The sequence below is a fragment of the Protopterus annectens genome, chromosome 3.part0, assembly GCF_019279795.1.
Source record: "Protopterus annectens isolate FY-2018-M chromosome 3.part0, PAN1.0, whole genome shotgun sequence".
Lineage (NCBI taxonomy): Eukaryota > Metazoa > Chordata > Ceratodontiformes > Protopteridae > Protopterus > Protopterus annectens.
In genome coordinates this window covers 609,797,771-609,819,093 of record NC_056731.1, presented here as the reverse complement: position 1 = coordinate 609,819,093, position 21,323 = coordinate 609,797,771, and the positions used below count along the sequence as shown (strand labels likewise).

Below are 21,323 nucleotides of genomic sequence, written 5' to 3'. Positions count from 1 at the left end.
TGGATGACATATGCATCCTATGGAAAGGAACACACAATTTGTTGTTAGAATTTTTGACTTACATCAATAACTCAACTAATTTTTTGAAATTCACCCATGAAGTATCATCAGCTGAATTACATTATTTGGATGTATGCTTATACAAGGATCACAGCAGAAAATCATTTCAATCTAAAATTTATCGTAAGCCATCATTTTCAAATTCTTTTTTGCACTATCAAAGCGCCCACCCTTTTGCACAAAAGAAAGGGATTCTTAAAGGCCAGTTAATTAGGGCCTCAAGAATGTGCAGCTTAGAACAGGATTTTAACAACGAAGTGGTGGTGTTGCAAAAAATGTTTTTGGAAAGGGGTTATCCCTTAGATCTCTTTAAAGCATTACATAAGGAAGTGATTAGCAAAAGGGACACATTGTATTCCCCACTTTTAGGTACACATGTGGTAAACAACCAACTGCCTGGGGAGGAAAATAAGAATAAGGTAAATAATAATGAATTTGCAGGTCCTAAATTCATATACACTTATTGTAGTCAGGCAGAAGATATAGAGAAAACAATTGTAAAGTTTTGGCCATTGTTAATGGCACAAGAGGAATTTAAAAATATTTTACCAAGTAGACCGAAATTTATCAGAAAGAAGGGTGTGAACTTGAAGGACATGTTTGAAAGAAATTCAAGGGCACATAATACAAAAGCCTTAACAACTAAAAAGCCTGGTACTTTCAAATGTGGAGCATGCCAACAGTGCCATGCAATTTTGAATAGTAAAGGAATATATCTGCCTTCTAGAAAGATCAGGGTGGACTCCCCCATGCATTTTACATGCAATTCCAGAGGGGTGGTTTACTTGGCTGTGTGCATGTCTTGTAAAAGTTTCTATGTAGGGAAGACAGAAAGGGAAATTAAGAAAAGAATGTACGAGCACTTCTATGAGTTAGCCAAAAATAAGGAAACCAATGCTCTTTTTAAGCACTCTCTGGTATGTCCCAATCACAATTTTAAATTTATGATTCTTGAGCAAATTAACAAGGATTCCAGAGGTGGCGACTGGGAAGCCACCCTGGAATACAGGGAGTTAGTGTGGCAGCTTAAACTGAACGCAGCCAGCTGGCCTGGGCTGAATGATACTATTAGTATAAAGCCCATATTGAAGCTAAGAAGGGCTAGACTATAACATTCTTTAAGGTAGTTTATTTAGGGCTATACTTATTGGCAGTGTATGTTTATGGGTAGGCAATGGTCAGAAGAAAAGGCCATTTATTTATGAACTTATCTTTGGTTTCCCTTTCTTCTTTGTTTGTTTTTTCTTCCCCCCTTTTTCTTTTTTCTTTCCCTATATGTGTGGTCCACACTGCGATTGTTTGTACCCATTCCCTTGCTTGGTAAGCTTTTGTCATTACTGATAGCCTCATATTGTATTGGCAGATTCATTTAATGTTTATTATTCACAAGTATGTATTTTTACTTTAGTTTCTATAACCCTAACAAGAGTAAAGAAATCACAATGGTTCTGCATTTATTTAAAGAAAAAATAAGAGACTCCCTCTTTAATGTTAGTTAGTTTTTTAGCATAATATGTATGTATTTAGCATATTTTTATGGTTTTAAATGAAACACATTACTGTTTGAAAAAGGTTTTTATATAAAACAATATACTTGGTATATATTTGTTTATGAGCATAACCTTTTAGTAGGCAGCTATTTAAACAGTGGAAATGGCATGGATTAATTCATTAATCTATCAATTAATTAACTTTTAATTGGTATAAAATTGCTTTAATTTGATGACAAGCAACTATTTAAGCTGAATTGTTTCAATGTGTTTTTGTACTTGAAAAAGCTAGGAACATCCTAGCGAAAGCGCTTGTGTTACGTTTTGGGCATCTGTTTTTACAATAAAGAGCAAGTTTTGGACTATCGTTTAACTGTGGTGTCAGCTTCCAGGTCGATTTTTTGTTATAGGGCTCTCTCTCCCCCTATCACATCACCCTCACAGGTGTACATAAAGGTCCATCCTTGGGCCATTACTGTTTAATGTCTTCATCAGTAACTTACATACATCCTCCTGTGAAGGCAATCTAATCCCATATGCAGATGAGTCCACTGTCATCTGCGTATCAGACACACTAACTCACCTACAACACATAACACAACAAGGTTTCTCTTCCATAGAAACATGGCTCTCCAGTGCTGAACTCTCACTGAACCCCCCAAAAAACAAAGCTCCTTCTCTTCACCCACAAACCCCATAGCTCCAACAAAACAAACTTCAAGATCTTTTTAGCCAACAATACTGAAATTGAATTGGGTCAGCATATCAAACAACCAGGTGTCACAATTGCCGATAATCTCAAGTTTGACCTACAGATAAAAAACAGTATCAAAAAAATCCCACTAAAAGCTAGGCATGCTATACAGGAATAAAAACTTCTCACAGCAGCTATCAGAATTACCCTGGCCAAAACCTGCCTCTTGCTCTCACTATTATATGGGGTCCCAGTTCTAACTAACTTACAGACATATATTGGCAGGCCCTGATGGAACTCATTTAGGAGACTTGACAACATAACCCCTTGGCTTTGGTAACCAGGGCATTCAATGCACTACATCTGAGTAAGGGCCTTGTGATTACTAAACACAGAGAAAGTTGGGGACGATTATTAACTAAAAGTATTACTCAAACCTGATGAGAAATTGTGATGGGGCAAATAAGAAGTCCAATTAAGGTAAGAAAAGTCAAGATTTTTGCCTTGAAATGTCTGTACGAGTAATTTTATATCCCTACACGACTATGTAAAACCTATCTGGGGCTGGCCTGCAATGCTAGCACTGTCTTTCTGGAGAGATTGGGGACTGCCTCCATATTTTCTGGAGATTTGATAGACTACAGCTCTTCAGAGGTGGAACATTTAGTAGATCAAGTGAATGGTATAGAAGCGCTTCTATTAGAGGAAACACATTTTCTTGGTCTAGATAGGGGCCCTGAGGCATCTGAACATGTTAGAATTTTTTTTTTTTTTTAGTGGTCCTGTGTGCTAAGAGGTTAGTCATCAATGGGTGGAACTCAATCCGAGTGTCTTCCACAGAGCATGTTAAATGCCTCATGACTAGTTTGATGAATGAGGAAGAAAATGTAATGTTTGGTGGGTCACAGTTGAATTTCTTCATAATGTGGAGCATGTGGCTCTGCTTTCTTGACCACAAGAGTGAACCAGGGGACAACAGGAGTGACAGATTCCCCACATGTGCAGGCCAGGTCACTTTCTGTAAGGAGGTGCTACATGAACATGAATATTTCTCTTTTGCACGCATAGAGGTCTAGTTTAAATACTTGGGGTGGGTTTTTCTTTTTTTGCATCTGTGTTTTTGCTGGTTGATACGTACTGTTGAACTTTCTGGTGCAATGTGTCTTTAGGAGACATTATCTAACTTTTTACATGAAAGTAAAATTTTGCATTGTTAAAAAAAGAGTTACAGTGCTTTTTTATGTTGTTTTGTAATCAATGCATGGGGTAGATTACCAAGAATGAGATTATATGACCAAATAACATCCTAGTCACGACAATTTAAGCAGTTACATCAACAGGTTTTATGTTTTAATTTTACATAATAAATACGTTTTTCAAAATTCAGGATTTAATTTATTTTATGTTTTCTTTGATACAGTTTGTAAACCAAGATAATGTGATTGTTTATTTGTTTTATAACCCTGTTTTGCATAATTTTCTTGGTGAAGAAGATGATAGGTTTGAAATAAGGCCGTCAGTATATGAACATTCACTGCTAAATTGTGTACTTAATTATTTGTTTGCTTTGTGTGATGGCACATATGTGTTTGTTTCATTTACCTGTGATATTTCTCTGCACTATTTGTGCTTTTCCTCTTTAATAAAAATGTTCATGTCTTTTCACTTTTACAGACTGCACCAACGTGACCACTGCAGACATTGTGTTTCTAATAGATGGGTCTTCCAGCATTGGTACATCAAATTTTGAACATGCAAAAAAATTTATGCAGAAGATAGTTGAGAATCTTGATGTTGGTCAAGGCAAGATACAAATTGGGGTGGCACAGTACAGTTCTGATACATATGAAGAATTCCTTTTAAATTCAATTTCATCAAAACAAGAAATCCTGTCAGCAATACAGAACATGCGTTATAGACAGGGAGGATCAAATATGGGCAAGGCCCTTGGTTTCATTCTGACCAACTACTTCACCAAATCTTCTGGAAGTAGACTAGAGGAAAAAGTCGTGCCTCAGATTGTTATTTTACTCACTGATGGAGAATCGTCTGATAATGTAACTAAAGAAGCCCAGGCTCTTCGAAATAAGGGCATCAAAATATATGCCATTGGTGTTAACATTGAAAATGTCAAAGAACTTCAAAAAGTAGCAAGCCGCCCTTTCAAAAAATTTATTTTTAATATTGAGAGTTATGGTGTACTCCAAAAAGTAATGAGTGGGATATTAGGAACAATCTGCTCTGCTGTGCGTGCTGAACTTCAAGGTCAGTATAATTGTTCTTTTTCAGTATTTGCCTTTTCTCTTTCACAATGGATCTTTATTTTAAGGTACTTTATGTCCCATATAGCATGAAGCACATTGTTTCTAATAAAAAATAAGATTATTCAGGAAGACAATTATTAAGTTCCAGTGTGAGAGGAGCATGCACAAGTATTATAGTTCAGAAAGTGTGAATACTCTGTAACCAAGATGCATGTTGTACCGAGTGTAAATACACATACCACAAAAGTACACGCGTATAAACCATATCAGAGACAGTGGGTTATTTATTTCTTTATTTATTTTAATAGGATGAATGCACTAGACAAGTAATATTCCATGGAAGTATTGAAAAGGTTGTGTAAATGGCCAGTGCCCAGATGTTCTTCATGGACTTAAACTGCTTCAGTACATTGCTGCAGACGAACTGTTCAGTCATAGATTTTTAGCCCCCCCCCCTTTTATTATGTTACCAAATGACAAAAAGCCTAGTACATTCTGTATTTCAAGTGATACACATAACCCATTAGTTTATTTTTAAAGCACTTACTAATCATACTAATGGTATTTGTAGAAGTAGAATAGGTTCATAGGTGTATATTCGACAAGCATTTTAAAATACCATTAGAAGCTTAACCAATGCAATTTTCTAATTACCCCTTTCCATATGTGACTAAGAGGGCAGACAGTGTGAATTTACAGTTACCCATTCATACATCTAACTTATATTTAAAGAGAGTGAGGGTGTGCTTATTCCAAAGGTATTGTATCCTTTAGGAGAAGTATCTATTCAGCCAATGGGTCCTTTTTACATTATGATATAAGTTTAGGTCCATGAGCATGCAGTAAATTAAGTAGGAAAGTGACATTTTCTGCCTTGTAGACCATGCAGAGAGAGACACATAGCAGTATATGAGAGACAGGATGCAGTGAGAGAGAATTTAAACACAAGGAAAGCTCATGCCTGAGGTTTTATGGTGAAGGAAAGTTGTGTTTTTTCTAGATGGATTATATTCTTGATGGATACGTGTCAAAGGTAGCATAATATACTAATGCAGGCACGATAAAGGAGTAGTAGAGTAGGACATTTAATTCTTTGGTGCTAGAGGATATGTCTCTAGCTAGAAAGAGTTCCTGAAGATGCTTTATGTATTATGGACAAAAATGGGTTCACTGACCACAAACGTGCCCAGAACTCTTACAACAGTATCTATTTGTATTGTTATGTCATATATTTAGTAAGTGTAAGGGGGTTCTTATTTAACAAAGATTATAATACTACATTTTTTTGCATTAAACTTTACTCCACATTCTGGCACCATGAATTTTTATGGGCAAGACCCTCTTGGAGAATATGGATATGATCTCAAGTGTTAATGGCAACCCAAATTATGCAAAGTCTTTTTGAGGAAAGTCTTCCACCATCTTTGATTGGGTGGTTTCTGTCTTTTAGTAAGTTTATTATCCATTGAAATATGTAAGGGTTTACATTTCGCTGGGTCAGTTTCTCAATAATGTAAATGTGTGGGATAGTGCTGAATGCCTTTTCTAGATCTAGATAAGCAGAGTGTATCAATTTGCCTTCATTCTTTGCCTCTAAGAATTTTTAGAAAAAGGCAACTAGGCTGAGCAGACAGGATTTGCCCTTTACAAAGCTACATTGTTTCTTGAGTGAGTGGACTATAAGCTTCTAACATCATTGTTTATAAATTTCATAATGATATGTACCATTACTTTACTAATGAAGATGGAAAGATTCATTGGTCTCTAGTTGTCAGGTCAGCGCTTGGGACACCCTTGTGCAGTGGATCCATAACAGATATTTTCCAATCTTTAGGTACATAATCAGTGGAAGGACTGAGGTTAAATAAGTTCACAAGGGAATCAATCAAGCATTGTTCCATGCTAACAAGGAAACAGCTCGATATGTTGTCTGGACCCACAGAACTACCATGTTTTCAGTTTTGTAGAGTGCCTTTATTACTTGGTCTGCAGTATTCACAGTGGGAGGTGCACACTAGTTGTTGTTGTAGTTAAGGCCTGCAAGGGACAGGGGTCAAATATTTGACAATCCACTTTGGGGCCAGTCATGTAGTTCCAGTGGCTCAGCAGGTGTAATTTTTGCCTTTAGTTATAGTTACAAAGCAAGTGCTAAGAAGCTAGCCTTGAAGCTATCTCTGAAAACAGTTGGCTTTTAGGTCATATTTGGCTGGCAATATTTGGTGAATATTACTGTATAATGGTTAGATATGACTATGGCAATGACAGCTATAGCAGTGATACATAATGTTGCCATATGTGTAACAGCCACTAATTTGTCAAGAGAGTTAGCATTGATGATGTCCATGAGCCATTGTACATATTTGCTATTTGAGATATGTATACCAGTTGTGGATGGATCGTTGAAATCACCCAGACAAATTGCATTAAGTTCAGTAGTTAGGAGTTCCAATCTATTGAAGTGGTTTCATAGTCTGCAAGCATTTTGTAGTTTGCTGTTTAGAATTACAAACAAACAATGACTACAAGTCCAAAGAGAATAGATATGACATGGTACACGACCTATATTTCATACAAAAAACAGTGGTGAATCAGTAATAAACAGATTTAATTAATCCAAAGTAACAAGCAAGCATCCCAGTGGTTTTGGTGTGAAGTAGGTGTTTATAGTTTCCCATTTATATTGAAGGCAGGCTTGAATGTAGTTACCAGAATGTGGCAGAATTCTCAGTTGTTATCCTGCTGCACTAGTTGTCAGAAAATAAGAAGAAATGGATTATTCTCCTGGCAGCCAAGTTTTCAACAGGTCTTAATGAAAGTTTATAAACAAAATTGCTCTCTTTTCTTACAGATATTGGTTTATTTCTTTTGGTTTTATTTTCATCATAAAATAGGAAATGGGAATATAAATTTAATGGATTAATAGTTGTTAATCAGCTGATTGAAGCCATTAGGTGAAACCTGTTCTTTTTTTTTTAACTGGGATGCTCACTTCTTATTCTGAATAAATGAAATCTATTTATTACTGATTTTATGCTGTTTCTTGCATAAAATAAGGGATCATAATTATCCATGATAGGAACGCACACATACAAAAATGTGGAGGTTTTCTCAATAGCTATCTAGCTGTATTCAGTGTGAGGTAACGGGTTTTTGAATAAAAACAGCTGTGCCCCCACCAGAGGCATAACCACCCTATGTAGATGGTCTGATGAGTAGTAGGCATTAAAACCAGGTAGAGAAGGGATATTGCCTTTACATCTGTACCATATTTCTGTAATAATATAGAGGTCTGTGTTTTCAAAGGTTAGGAAGGCCTCAAGGGTGGGTTGCATGTTTATTTATTTATTTACATTTGTTTACTGGGATAATCTGACTGGACACACGTCCTTTTTCAGCAGAAGCCTGGGGAGAAAAGCTCCACAGAAAAAAAAAATACAAGTAAATGACATTACAATTATAATTTGTTGACGATTCAATTAATAAGATACATTTAGTACATATCATAGTAATAATCAAACAATATAATAGTTAAAAGTAACACAGTACTACTAGGCTAAACAAATCACAGTAAAAATAGCTGATGGGCTAATAGGTCTTAACTGAGGCAAAAGAACAATTATGCTGATACTTAATTCAGCTCTAAGATGGTCGTGGATTAATACAACCAAGTAGGGAGGACAGCAGAAAGCAGAAGAGGAAAGCAAAAGGGGATGGAGTGATTAGTCGGGAATTGGGCAAGGACAGAGCCAGTGTGTATATAGGTGGGATTTAAGTGCAGTCTTGAAATGACTGCAGGAAGTTAGGGTAGTGATGGTGGGGGGAAGGTTGTTCCAAAGCTTGGCTATGGCACAGGAGAATAGAGCTTGTCCTGCTGAGTTTTTGGCTTTGGTGATTTGAAGATGTTTTTTGTTGGTGGAGTGTAGGGGTCTGGAAGAGTGGTAAGGTTGGAGAAGTGACTGAAGTGATGGGATTTTGAGAGGATAGTTTACAAGTTTGTGCACAAAGGAGAGTTGATTCAGGTGTAGGACTTGAGGGAGCTCGAGCCAGCCTAGTTCTCTTAGGGAGACACAGTGATGGCAATGGTAGGGGGCACCAGTGGCAAATTTTGCGATTTTATTGTAGCATGTCACAAATTTGTTTAAGTCTGACTGCCTGAGATTAGTAAGAATGGGAGATGCATAAAGTAGGGTGGAGATTAGTTGGGAATCAGCAATAGAGATTCTGGCTGTTTTGGTGAAGTATTGTTTATTTCTATATAAGGCACCAAGTTATTTTGTGGACTTTTTTATTGTAAGAGATATGTGGGTGTCGAATTTGAGATTGTTGTCAATCTCTACACCACATAATCTGGTGTGAGCTGAAGGAGAGATTATGGTATGGTCTTTGGTGAATATACTGAAGTGGAGAGAGTTTGGGTAGTTTTGGATGGATGAAAGATGAGGAATTTGGTTTTATTGGGGTTGAGTAGGTTGCCAAGAGTTGGATAGCGAGCTTTCTATGGAAGAGAAAGATTCCTGTGTGATCTGTTGGAGTTCTGGTAGTGTGGGGGCAGAGCAGATGAAGGTTGAGTCATCAGCGTACTGTATGAGAGAAGCCTGTTTGGTGGCAGTATACAGGTTGTTGGTGAAAAGGGAGAATAGTAGGGGGTCGAGGATGGAGCCTTGGGGGACACCAAGAGTGACAGGAAGGTGAGGGGATAGATTGTTTTCCCAGACAACTAATTGCTGGCAGTCATGGAGATAGCTGTGGAACCAGGTGGTAGCTGGTTTGGAGAAGGAGAGGTCAGAGAGAGCAGAGAGTAGTTGTTCATGTGATACAATGTCAAAGGCCTTAGATAGATCCAGGAATACAGCAGAGGAGAAAACACAGTTGTTTTTGTGATGAAGGATAGTGTTAGTGAAGGAGAGCAGAGTGCTGTGATGTGGCCTAAAGCCATGTTTGGTACTAGAGAGGAGATTATTGGTTAGGAGGTAGTTTGAGACCTGGGAGTTGATACTTTTTTTAGTGTTTTGGATAGAGGGGAAAGGATGGCGATGGGGCAATAATTGGAGAGGTCGGTGGAGGGCCCTCCTTTATGGAGAAGGATGATGTGGGACATTTTCCATTGAAATGGAAGATGGGATTCTGTTTAGGCTTCTAACATTGACTAGTGGCACAGTAATATAGGCCTGATTTGAGACTAGTAGGTTGGTAGGTGAAGGTGAGGGACTTTGTATAAAAAGGCACAGTGGAGGCAGAAAAAATCTTTGCTAATATAGCGAAGCAGATATCTGATTCCAAGCTGACAGAAATTGGACTCCCTGAAATGACACCAGTTACTTACCAAATGTTGAAGTCAGTTATTTTTTTTTAAGTTTACCATCATTTGCAGTGATGCCATATCCCTGCGTATGTTTCAGGTTTGATTGACATGAAAATTCATTGGCCTTTTCTACTTACTGTAAACATCTGTACTCTTTCTATAAACCACTGTAGCACACTGACATGTACAACATAATACATTAGGAGACTTTTAAGTCTTGTCTGAAAGGTTACTTTTGGCAAAAGCTCTTGAATACAGTCTATGTGCTTATTATTACACTATGAAGGTTGAAAATGACATTTGCTTGTTTACCCTAAATAGACATTTGTATTAATAACAGTTTTATGAATGCATGCTGATATTCTTTAAATATTTAGCTTTCCTGTAAATTTATTGTTATGTATTGCTTGTGAGCAATGAACTACAAATAATGTTTGAAATGTCAATTTTGTTTCTTTCAAGAAGGAAACTAGTGGATGTCCTTCAAGGATGCATCTGCAGTCTTTACAAATGGGTTGTCCTGTCGTCAGGCAGCCCTTCGGTCGGCCGGATTCCAAAGTCTGGGTCTGGCTTCGGCTGGTGTCGCACTTCACCCGACGTCATTGCGGCAGTTATTCAGGTATAAAGGCATCAGCCGACGCCATTTTCCTCAGTCTTTCTTGCCGCGTGGCGCCCAAAGCAGAAGCTGTTCGCAAGTGCCGGTCGGTCAGATCCAGAGATTACTACTACCGAATACTACTTCGAAGACTTCTATAAAGCTAAGTACCCCGTTGGGGACCCTTTCTTGCCTCAGCCAATGTCAGAGAAAGTTAATAACTGTTTATCTTGTGGGAAACAAATACCTCATAAAGATTTCCACTCCTATTGCATACATTGTTTAGGCCCAGACCACGACGTAGCAGCTTGTCTAGCCTGTGCTTCTTTTAACCGACGGACGCTTAGACGTCGGTCGGACTTTGCTGAACAGATTTTCGGCTCCGATTTTGCCTACATTATGCCGTCGGATCCTCCGACTACGCAAATTACCAAAAAACGCAAAGAAAAGGACCGACACTCGCGGTCCGCGGTTTCAGCCGAAACCGCGGTTAAGCAAACCACGAGTGTCTCGGTTTCGGCCAAAACCGAGCAAGCGGTTCTTTCTTCAGCCGATAACATGCCTTCTACCGAGGCCTCTTCTAACCTGGTAGAGACGGCTTCTGAAATCCAACCTTCTGTTGCAGTTTCACAGGATTTATCAGACACCATTCCCCTGGATGTTTCAACCCCTGCACGTGGAGCTGCTAGGCCTCCTCCAGCTATGTCTATTAAGGCCTTTGCCAGGGCTAAAGCAGCCAAAAATCAAAACCTGTGCCTGCCAAGCCCCCTTCTCACAGGCCCAGCACCAGCTCCCACATGCTTTCTTTGGCTGAGGATCTCATCTCTTTAATCCGTGGAGCCCAGCCTCATCCTGACAGGGCCTCTCTCCCTCCTCCAGAAAAGAGACCTAGAGCAGAGCCCCCTGAGCCAGTATCCGCAGATGATTCTTCTGATGACTCAGAACATTCAGACCCTCCTGAGGCTTCTTATTCTCCTTACGAAGACTCTGATGCTGAGGAGTCCATCCCTTCAGCCTCTCCTCCTGAGGAATTTTCCTTTGGCGAAACCTTGCATGCTATGAGGGAACAATTTCAGTGGCAGGGCCAAGATTTCTCAGACTCTAGAAAAAGGCTTAGGACCTTTCTACATTTGCCACAACATAGACCTTTAGCTATACCTCCAGTTCTTTCTGTTGTTGATGATGCATTTAATGATGCTTGCACTGCTCCTGATTCTTTACCTCCGGCTCCTGCTAAGCCCGATAGGTACTACAGGGTCCCGGACACTCATCACCACTTATATAAGGCTCCTTTTGCAGACCCAGAGACTATCTCCCAGGGCCCTAAAGCTGTAGCAGCTACTTCTTCTAAAAAACCCCTCCCCTCTGAAAGGGAATCCAGGTCCTTAGAGAGATGGGGTAAAAAAGTTTACACCTCTGCTACTTTGTCAGCTAGAGCTTTGAACTGCCAATTTCATATGATTCAATATCAAGAGTTTATGCTTGACCAGTTGACTAAAAAGCTGTCCTCTGAAGAATCTTTAGATAAAAAGTATGTTCAGGAAATGGTACATAACATACAGCAAGTTAGTAACCATTCTTTAAAATGTGGCTATGATGCACTGGAGGCTTCCTTTAGATCAGCTATGACTGGCACAGTTATTAGGAGGCATGCATGGCTGAAAGAACAGGCATTACCAGACCATGTCAAATCAAAGCTTTTGGATGCACCTATGGACAAGGTCAATTTATTTGGTTCCCCTGCACAGCAGGTACTAAAAAAGATGGAAGAGAAAGCAAAATCTGTGCAAACAGTGAAAGATTTCCTACAAGTTCAACCTCCAAGGTTTAGCAGGAACTGGCCCTCCAAGAATTGGTCCTTTCCGGAATCCTCTAAGCCACAAAGAGGCAGGAATAGGTGCTCTAGAGGCAGAAACCAATCCAGGGGTGCCTACAGGGGTCGCCAGTGGCAGGGTAACAACCAACGAGGCATGGATACAGCCACCACCACTACAACAACTCAATCACAGTGACTTGGCGGTGGTACCGCCTACCAGGGAACAACTACAAGCACCTTTGGGCGGAAAGCTAACCTTATTTTCAAGAAACTGGCACTGCATTACAAGAGAAAAATGGATTTTGCAAACTATAGACCAAGGTTACAGGTTCCATTTTCATACTCTACCAGAAAAGAGAGGAATGCCAAACCTACCACCTACTCAAAAGACAGAAGCTCTAAAGCAAATATCTCAATTATTAAAAATGAGAGCTGTGGAAAAGGTGCCATCTATGGAACAAGGAAAGGGATTTTACTCCAGACTCTTCCTGGTTCCAAGGAAAGAAAACAAATGGAGGCCTATTCTAGACCTGTCCGCTTTAAACACATTCATTATTGTTCCCAAATTCAAAATGCTGACCCTACAGCAGCTTCTTCCCATGCTGGGCAAGGAGTCTTGGCTGGTAACTCTAGATCTCAAGGAGGCATACCTGCACGTCCCCATAAGACCAGTTTGCAGAAGATACCTCAGATTTCTTGCAGGATCAGAGCATTATCAATTCTCAGCATTGCCTTTTGGCTTATCTACTGCGCCCAGAGTGTTCACGAAATGCCTGGCATCAGTAATAGCTCATTGCAGACTTCAGGGGATTCAAATCTATCCCTACCTGGATGACTGCCTGATACAAGCGGACAACAAAAACAAACTAACAGAAGACTTACAAAGAGTCATCTACCTGCTGCAAGCCCTGGGATATACAGTCAATACAAAAAAGTCAAGGCTGATTCCATCCCAAAGAATAACCTTTCTGGGTGCAGAATTGGACACATCAAAACAAATGGCATTCCTAACTGCAGAAAAGAAAGAACAACTTCCTCTCTACTTCTTGGCATTAACAAAGCAGAACCATCTGACTGCAAGAAAAGTGCTACAAGCTCTAGGCTTCATGGCATCCTGCATAATACTGGTCCCTCATGCCAGGCTGCATATGAGAAAGCTACAGTGGTACCTAAAGAATTTGTGGTCCCAGCACAAGCACAGCCTAGAAACCAAAATTCCAATGATCCCATGCTTGAAACAGGAGTTCCTATGGTGGGCTCAGGCCTGCCAATCAAACACAGGATTGCCCTTCTGCAAAAGTCAACCAAAACAAACCATCACGACAGATGCCTCAGACCTCGGATGGGGGGCACACATGCTGGACAAGTGCATTCAAGGCCTATGGACTCAAGACCAGCTGCATCTGCACATAAATCTAAAAGAAATGATGGCAGTGAAATTGGCAATCCAGGCATTCAGACCTTTTCTCCAAGAAGGCCAGTTGATGATAAGGACAGACAACACCACAGTTATGTGGTACATCAACAAACAGGGAGGCACACACTCATACCCTCTATGCCGGCTGGCACTGGACCTATGGGATGTGGCTCTGAGCTGCAACATTCAGTTACAGGCAATTTATGTACCAGGGAAGGAAAACATTCTAGCAGACATATTAAGCAGAACTACAACAGATGCCCACGAATGGATGCTGCATCCGGACATCTTCAAAACCATCACAAGAAAATGGGGATTACCACAAATAGACTTGTTTGCATCCCCATTCAATCACCAGTTGAAGAAATTCTGCACAAGGACTTACCACCCACTTGCTTGGAAGGTGGACTCCTTTCTTTCAGTTGGAAAAGCCTGACAGCATACGCATTCCCACCACTTCCTTTGATGCACAAGGTGCTTCTGAAGATCAAAGAGGAACGTCCAAGGATCATTCTGATAGCCCCAAACTGGCCAAGACAACATTGGTATCCGCTGCTGAGGAGCATGTCCAGGGAACAAATATGGACGCTGCCCCTGATCCCATTACTGCTAACACAGAACAACTACAACATCCTGCATCCAAACCTAAAAACTCTGCAGTTAACTGCCTGGAACATTACATAACAGCAATTAACCCAAATTTATCCCAAAGGGTTAAAGACATAATCCTGGAGGCTCGTAGACCTTCCACAAGAAAGAATTATGCAGCAAAATGGAAAAGATATCTCATCTGGAGTACTGCAAAGGGGCAAGATGTGACACTGGTGAACATAGCCAACATCCTGGAGTACTTGGCGGAGCTCTACCATACAGGCCTGTCCTATTCTTCCATCAAGATACATGCATCAGCTATTTCAGCAGAATACAGCTTGGATCCTCCTGTCTTCTCGCATCCTCTGCTCAGACAGTTTCTGAGAGGAATTAAAAATGTAAAACCTCCCAGGAAACCTCCATTGCCAGCATGGGACTTGAATTTTGTACTAGAAGAACTGACTCTTCCTCCTTTCGAACCAGCAGCAACAGCAGAATTACAATACTTATCCTGGAAGACTGCTTTCCTGCTAGCAATAACTTCAGCAAGAAGGGTCTCTGAACTGCAGGCATTAATGGCAGTGCAACCCTTCCTGATCTTCCATCAAGACAGAGTGTCCATGAGAACAAATCCTACATTTATGCCTAAGGTGGTATCCAGAGTTTCTTTAAATCAGGCTATCCACCTCCCTACATTCTTCCCCAACCCACAGAACAGGGAGAAAGGCTCTTACATACCTTGGATGTACACAGACAATTACGCTACTATCTGGACAGGACAAAAAACAATAGAAAGACTGACCAGCTTCTGGTAGCATATGCAACAGGGAAGGAAGGAAAACCAATTTCTAAACAGACAATCTCCAAATGGATAGGAAATTGCATTAGATTTTGTTACTCCTACCATGGAAAGAAAACTCCAGAGAACATCAGGCCTCACTCCACAAGGGCTACAGCCACTACCACAGCTTTCTTACGAGGAGTGGCTACCAAGGACATTATAGAGGCTGCTACTTGGACCTCCGTGCATACATTTGCCAAGCATTATAACTTACCTCTATACTCCAGATCCCGTGCTGGTTTTGCCACTGCTGTTTTGCAAGGGATCTTAACTACACCATAATCTTTTCTCATTTCCTCCTCCCCTAGTTTAGCTATGGTATTCTACCCATTTGTAAAGACTGCAGATGCATCCTTGAAGGACATAGTACAGTTTTGTACCTACCATAAATGTAGATGTCCGAGAGGAATGCATCTGCAGTCAGGATTACCCACCCTCCTTCCCCTCTGAGGTACTCCTAGGGTATTTGCCAATCTTCAGCTAGCTTGGGGGGGATCTATTATGGTGTATTTGTTTGTATATATGTACATACATGCTTATTTTGTGTGTTTGCTGTCTACTATTTGGAAACTTAGGCATTTATCCAAATTTAGCCATCCAAGAGGGCACCTGGCATCTGGGGCAAGAAACACTGAGGAAAATGGCATCGGCTGATACCTTTATACCCGAATAACTGCCGCAATGACGTCGGGTGAAGTGCGACACCAGCCGAAGCCAGACCCAGACTTTGGAATCCAGCCGACCGAAGGGCTGCCTGACGACAGGACAACCCATTTGTAAAGACTGCAGATGCATTCCTCTCGGACATCTACATTTATGGTAGGTACAAAACTGTACTTTACTTTCACTTACATTTAGCATTTCTACAATAAATGACAAAAGTGATTCTGCGTGGTTTCGTATACATAAATATTTTTAATATTTTCTTTCAGTCAAAAGCATTAAGATACCATATGAGGATAAGGATAACTACTTGTGTTTTCATATGTTTACAAAAGTTATTCTACTGGCACTGTTTTCCTCTTTCCACCATCCATCTTGCATTTGGAATTATATTTTTTAGTTGCTGTTGACCTCAAGTGTTTGGAAGGGGATGTAGGCCCTAATGTCAAGTTGCCAGTCTCCACAAGGGACTTCTAATGAAGGAATGCATACCATTCCTACTCTATCTTCTAGAAGATGACAAATAGGTACCACATTTCATTAGCCACAGCTATTTTTGGCGCCCCTTTAGTCCCGAGGTCATCACTGCCAGGGGAGAAGACTGTATTCTTTTGACGTACATTATTTTTTGTTGTTTCGTCAGTAGAGAAGAAGTGCTGACTTAATCTTTGCACACAAAGTACGTATCTGAAGCCAGTGAGTAGGAATCCCACATGATATATCTATACTAACTCTCATGGTCTAGCATTAACTGTACTGTTCACCTAAGAATGCATTTTAGTACAATGTTGTGTGTTCTGAAAAATTACCATAGAGTGAAACATGAACTCTTCATTTTCCAGTTCACTGCAAGCTTTGCAAGTAGGAGATTGCACTGAAGCTTGAACTATCATGGCTTAAGTGATGTAATTTCATCTGGCAGCATCAGCATAATCACTAGTGAACCTGTTTAGGCTCCTGTCCATTATGTCATGCAATTTTATTTACTTTATTTGTTTAAACTATGTTAATCATAGTAGAACACTGATCATAAGTGAACAGTTTCAGTCTCAGCCTCAGAATACATAGAAAAGCAGAACTGCATTTAGTGAGAAACGGCAAGAACATAATGAGCATACACATCTGAAAGTACCATGTCATCTAACAAAAATGCATAGAGCATCTAAAATGTAATATACATTATTTAAAAAATCAAGGCAAATTTCATGTAAAAAGTCAGATGCCTGTGTAATAATTACGTGTGTGTTGTCTAAGTGGCAAAGAGGATCGTTGATGTTAGTTTGAAGTAGTGAGTTGTTGGAAGGAGAAGTTAAATTAAAGAAAAGTATGTGCATGAGAAGTGAAGATTGCTGCACTAGAACCTGCCATACGACTGATGTAGCTCAGGTTAGGAGATGTGGCTAGAAGAGAGACAATGACTTTCATTGATGAGATGTGTAGGCCTTTAGTTGAGTACTAAATTTTGGGTAAGATGAGGTATCTTTTACTTGTGAAGGAATACATTCCCAGAGTTTTCAACTTGTTATAGAGAGAAGTAGTGATCTGTACAATAGGATTTAGCTTTGGGAGGGGGGGAGATTACAGCGTAGGTGCAAAGTGTTTGTTATTTCTAAGGATGTAAGATGAAGGTTGTTTAATTTGTTTAGCTGCTAGTCAAGAGACAGTATGTTTGAGTAGGAATTTATATAGTTGGTATTTCTAGAGAAAGTCAACACTGATGAATATGGAGCCATTTTGCTGTTTCAGTGTTTTACAGTGGTGGTCTTTTTGGGGGAGTGAATAATAAATCTACAAATTATTGTTTTAATGAGTGTGAAGTTTGTTTTTGATGCTGAAATTTTGAAAATCAGTGAGTGTAAACTCCGAAATACACAGAGATTGGCAACAATCATGAGCTACATCAACACAATTGATCTTAGTTAATCCCGAGTTATGCTGGTCAGTTCTAAAACATTATTTATTCTGAAACATTCTTCCCCATGTGACTAGTGGTAATCCACCTGCTACAATATTGGGCTAGCTCCCAGCTATTGTTAAGTAATAAAAGGGCATTGTTATCATAGTTTCATAGGTGTTTACTAGCCTAACGACCACAAGGGCCTCTTTAAGTCTAGTCATGCATCCCAAATCTCTGACAAGTTCTGATACCCTTGAGAAGTATAAGCAGGGGCCTGGGAGGTGAACCATTTACAGGTTACCTGTGTCCATTAGAGACATAGGTGCCAAACCAGGGATGAATTTCTGGTTTCCCACCAAATTGTCCAAGTTGCACTTAAATTGGGTTAGGGAGGAACTCTGCTTCACATGGATGGGGACCCTGTTCCATAGACGGGGTAATCTCTGGGATACATACTTATCTCTCCTTATCATCTAGATGCAATGCTAGCAAAAGCAATTTAACAATCTCTAAAACATATCAAAGAAATGTGCCCCTTAAGTAAATACTACATGCAATTAGTAGTAGATCCCCCATCTCAAATATGTAGAGTATGAATATGTAGAGGTTAATAAAAGGCTATGAAAAACATGATCTTCCAAGATATGCAGAGGTTAACAAAAGAATATGTAAAGCATTAACCTTTAAGTTATAAGTAATGTTAATAGTTAGCATTTCAGCTGTCTAAGACATAGAGACTATTTGTACAGCAGGGGGATAAGGCACTAGTTAGATCTTTACTCATTCTTTATTTTGTAATTTTACAATACAGACAAAGATAAATACTTGACTACTATATTTATTTATTTATTAATTTTACATTTTTGACTGGGGAGGTCCAGCTGGACACAAAGTCCCTTTTCAGTGGAGGGCCTGGGAGAGAAGCTCCAGTACATGCAGTATAATCAAAATCTTTTAGGTTATATAATCTCAACAATGTCAGGCAGAATACAATTAAAATACATTTAGACAGAATACAATTGTACTGCTGTGGTGGTGCTGCAGTAGCATTGTCACCTCACAGTAAGACATTGTCCGGTTCGAGTCTCAGGTAGAGCATCTTCTGTGTGGAGACATGCGTGAATGGGCCTACCTTCGTTGAAGGTTGTGCGTCAGGGCCAGCAACTCGGCATGTAAAAATCTACTGCCAATCATTAGCGGACCGGAGGTCCGCTGTGGTGACCCCTAACCGGAAAAGCTGAAAGACACAACAACAACAACAAGACAGAATACAATTAAAATACGTTTTTCAATGTCAAAATAGATAAGACAGTAACAATATATACAGTAGTAAGGTGTTTTATACTAATTATACTCTCTACAGATATAGTTAAATAAATAAATAACTATGCAGTTGGACAGATATCACAATGCAGAGTACTTAGTTATTTACAAAGGGCGAATAGCAAAAGGTTGATTTAAGTTTGAAATATAAACAAAATGAGTGGCAAAAGAGTTACATTAGGTTTAGGTAGACAGTGGGGTGGGTGAAGATACCATGATAATTGGTAACAGGGTAGAGGAGAGAAGAGGTATAGCAGAAGAGGAAGAAAAAAGCAGAGATGTTATACTTATCCTGGAGATGTACAGCTACAGAGCCAGGATGTTGAGAGAAGCTTTCTGAGATTTGTTTTGATGCCTGTTGGTTTTCAAGAAGCCTGAGAGCATGTGGGAGGGCATTCCAGAGGGTAACTACAGAGTTTGATGCTCCCAATGCACTTTGAGCTTTACTGAGAGAGTGGAATAGTTTGTCTTTAGAGCAAAAACTGTTGGTAGGGTGGTAGTGCTGAAGCAGGCCTTTTATTGCTGTATACTTATCAGGGTAGTATATTAGAGGATGAGCTAGTAGTAGCCAGCTATAGTGTAGGTAATGCGGGAGTTTAGTCCAATTTAGTTGTTTAAGATCAGAACACTGATGAGTCTTAAAGGGGCGATTTGCAGCAAAGAGCTATTTTATTGTGACATTGTTCCAGCTTTGTTTGTGTAGAAGTTTGTAGGTTAGTCAAGAGTATAAAGAGTAGGGAGGCATAAAGCAGGGTTCATAGGAGGTAGGCTTTATATATGGTTTCTCTATTTCTGTCTGTTAGGTAGGTTTTTGTTCTATATAAGAGGCTGAACCTTTGGTGTTTTTTTTAATAGCAATTTGGAAGTCTAGGTCAAATTTCAAGTTGTTATCAATGATGACTCCTAAGATTTTGGAGTTAGGGACCTTTTCAGTCAGGATTTCATTTAATGAATTGATTTTGACAAATATTTTGTTTAAGGAGAATGTTTTAGGAGTAAAAAGTAGTAGTTTCATTTTCTGGAATTTTGAGTTGTCTAGTTCAGTTTCTGTAGTTGTAAAGGATTCTTGGTAATTTCATGAAGTTTTTGTAGGTTAGAGTCTGTGCAGATGGGGTAGAGTCATCTGCATTTTATACAAGATTGTCATACTTGAAAGCAGTGTGTTAATCATTTATAAATATGTTAAACAGGACGGGTCCAGGGATGGAACCTTGTGGCACTAGTACAGTAATGGATTTAAATGATGAGTATTCTTGCTGCCATTTGACTGCTTGGAATCTGTTAGGCAACTGTTAAACCAGGAGAGGGAGGCGTGGGAGAGACCTAATGAAAACCATGTTGTTTGGGAGAGAGAAGACTGTCTATGGTTAAGTATTGCAGCAATTGAGAATGGATACACTTTTCTAATATTTTAGACAATGGTGCCAGAATGGCAATGCATCTGAAGTAGGACTAGTCAGCAAGGGGTTCCTTCTTCATGAAGAGTAAATAGCTGGGACATGAGATTCTAAAATGAATCTGTTTATTAGTATAGATATTGGATATGACAGAGTTTCAGCTGCACTTTTTAGGAATTCATGACGATGGTTGGCTGCAGTAGAGCTTGTAATTTTCATTTTTAGGAGGTATTTTCTTATGGTAGAGTTAGGGACATGTTTGAGTGAGCAGTGGCCTTCCGTGGGGTTTTGTGGGTGGAGGTGGCTTGGTTTGATGGTCGGGTTGTCTTTGATAACTCAGGCTACAGCCTGATGGAAGTATTTGTTAACATTATTAGTGACTGTTGCTTAAAGTAGTGAAGTTTTTATCATGCCTTATACTGTGTTTGATTTTATTTCTTATCTGTCTGTGCTGTAGAAATTTTTCCTGGGATTTGTTGTGGTACCATTCTTTCTAGGCCTCATATCTAAGCACCATTATTTGCCTAATGTTTTTAGATAGCCATGTTGCTGAATTTCTTTTTCTACTGATGTTTGTTCAGTATGTTGGTAAAGGTTTTGTTAAACTCAACGGTGGCTTCATCTAACGGAAGATTTGTTTAACATATTCAAATTGTATTGCTCAACAATGAAGATAAATTGTCTATAATAAACTGGATAAGTTAAGGACATTCTTGTATGCATAATGCTTTGTTGGACTGCAAACAAGCCTTTTACCAAATCTGTGCTGGCAGTCACTTAGGGTGTCAGACAGATATTACTGGGTTTAGTTAAGAGAATCCAGTCTGGAGAAGAGGCCTCAGAGGAGAGCTTGTTATACCTTGTTGGTGTATTTATGAGCTGAGAGAAACCATACACGTTAATATTGGCAGTGGTGGTGGGGGGGGGTATCGGATACAGTTGGGGATGGGTCTATGTTAAGGTCCCCAAGGAT

The 21,323-nt window shown here is 39.6% G+C and overlaps 1 protein-coding gene across 1 annotated transcript in view; it reads left to right on the top strand.

Annotated features, from left to right (window-relative positions):
- Positions 1 to 21,323, top strand: part of LOC122796879 (collagen alpha-6(VI) chain-like) — a 1,248,728-nt gene that overhangs the window by 273,931 nt on the left and 953,474 nt on the right. Inside the window, exon 4 of the mRNA XM_044065630.1 lies at positions 3,919 to 4,509. Coding sequence (XP_043921565.1) covers positions 3,919 to 4,509 — 591 coding nt within the window. The remainder of the gene's footprint in view (positions 1 to 3,918; positions 4,510 to 21,323) is intronic.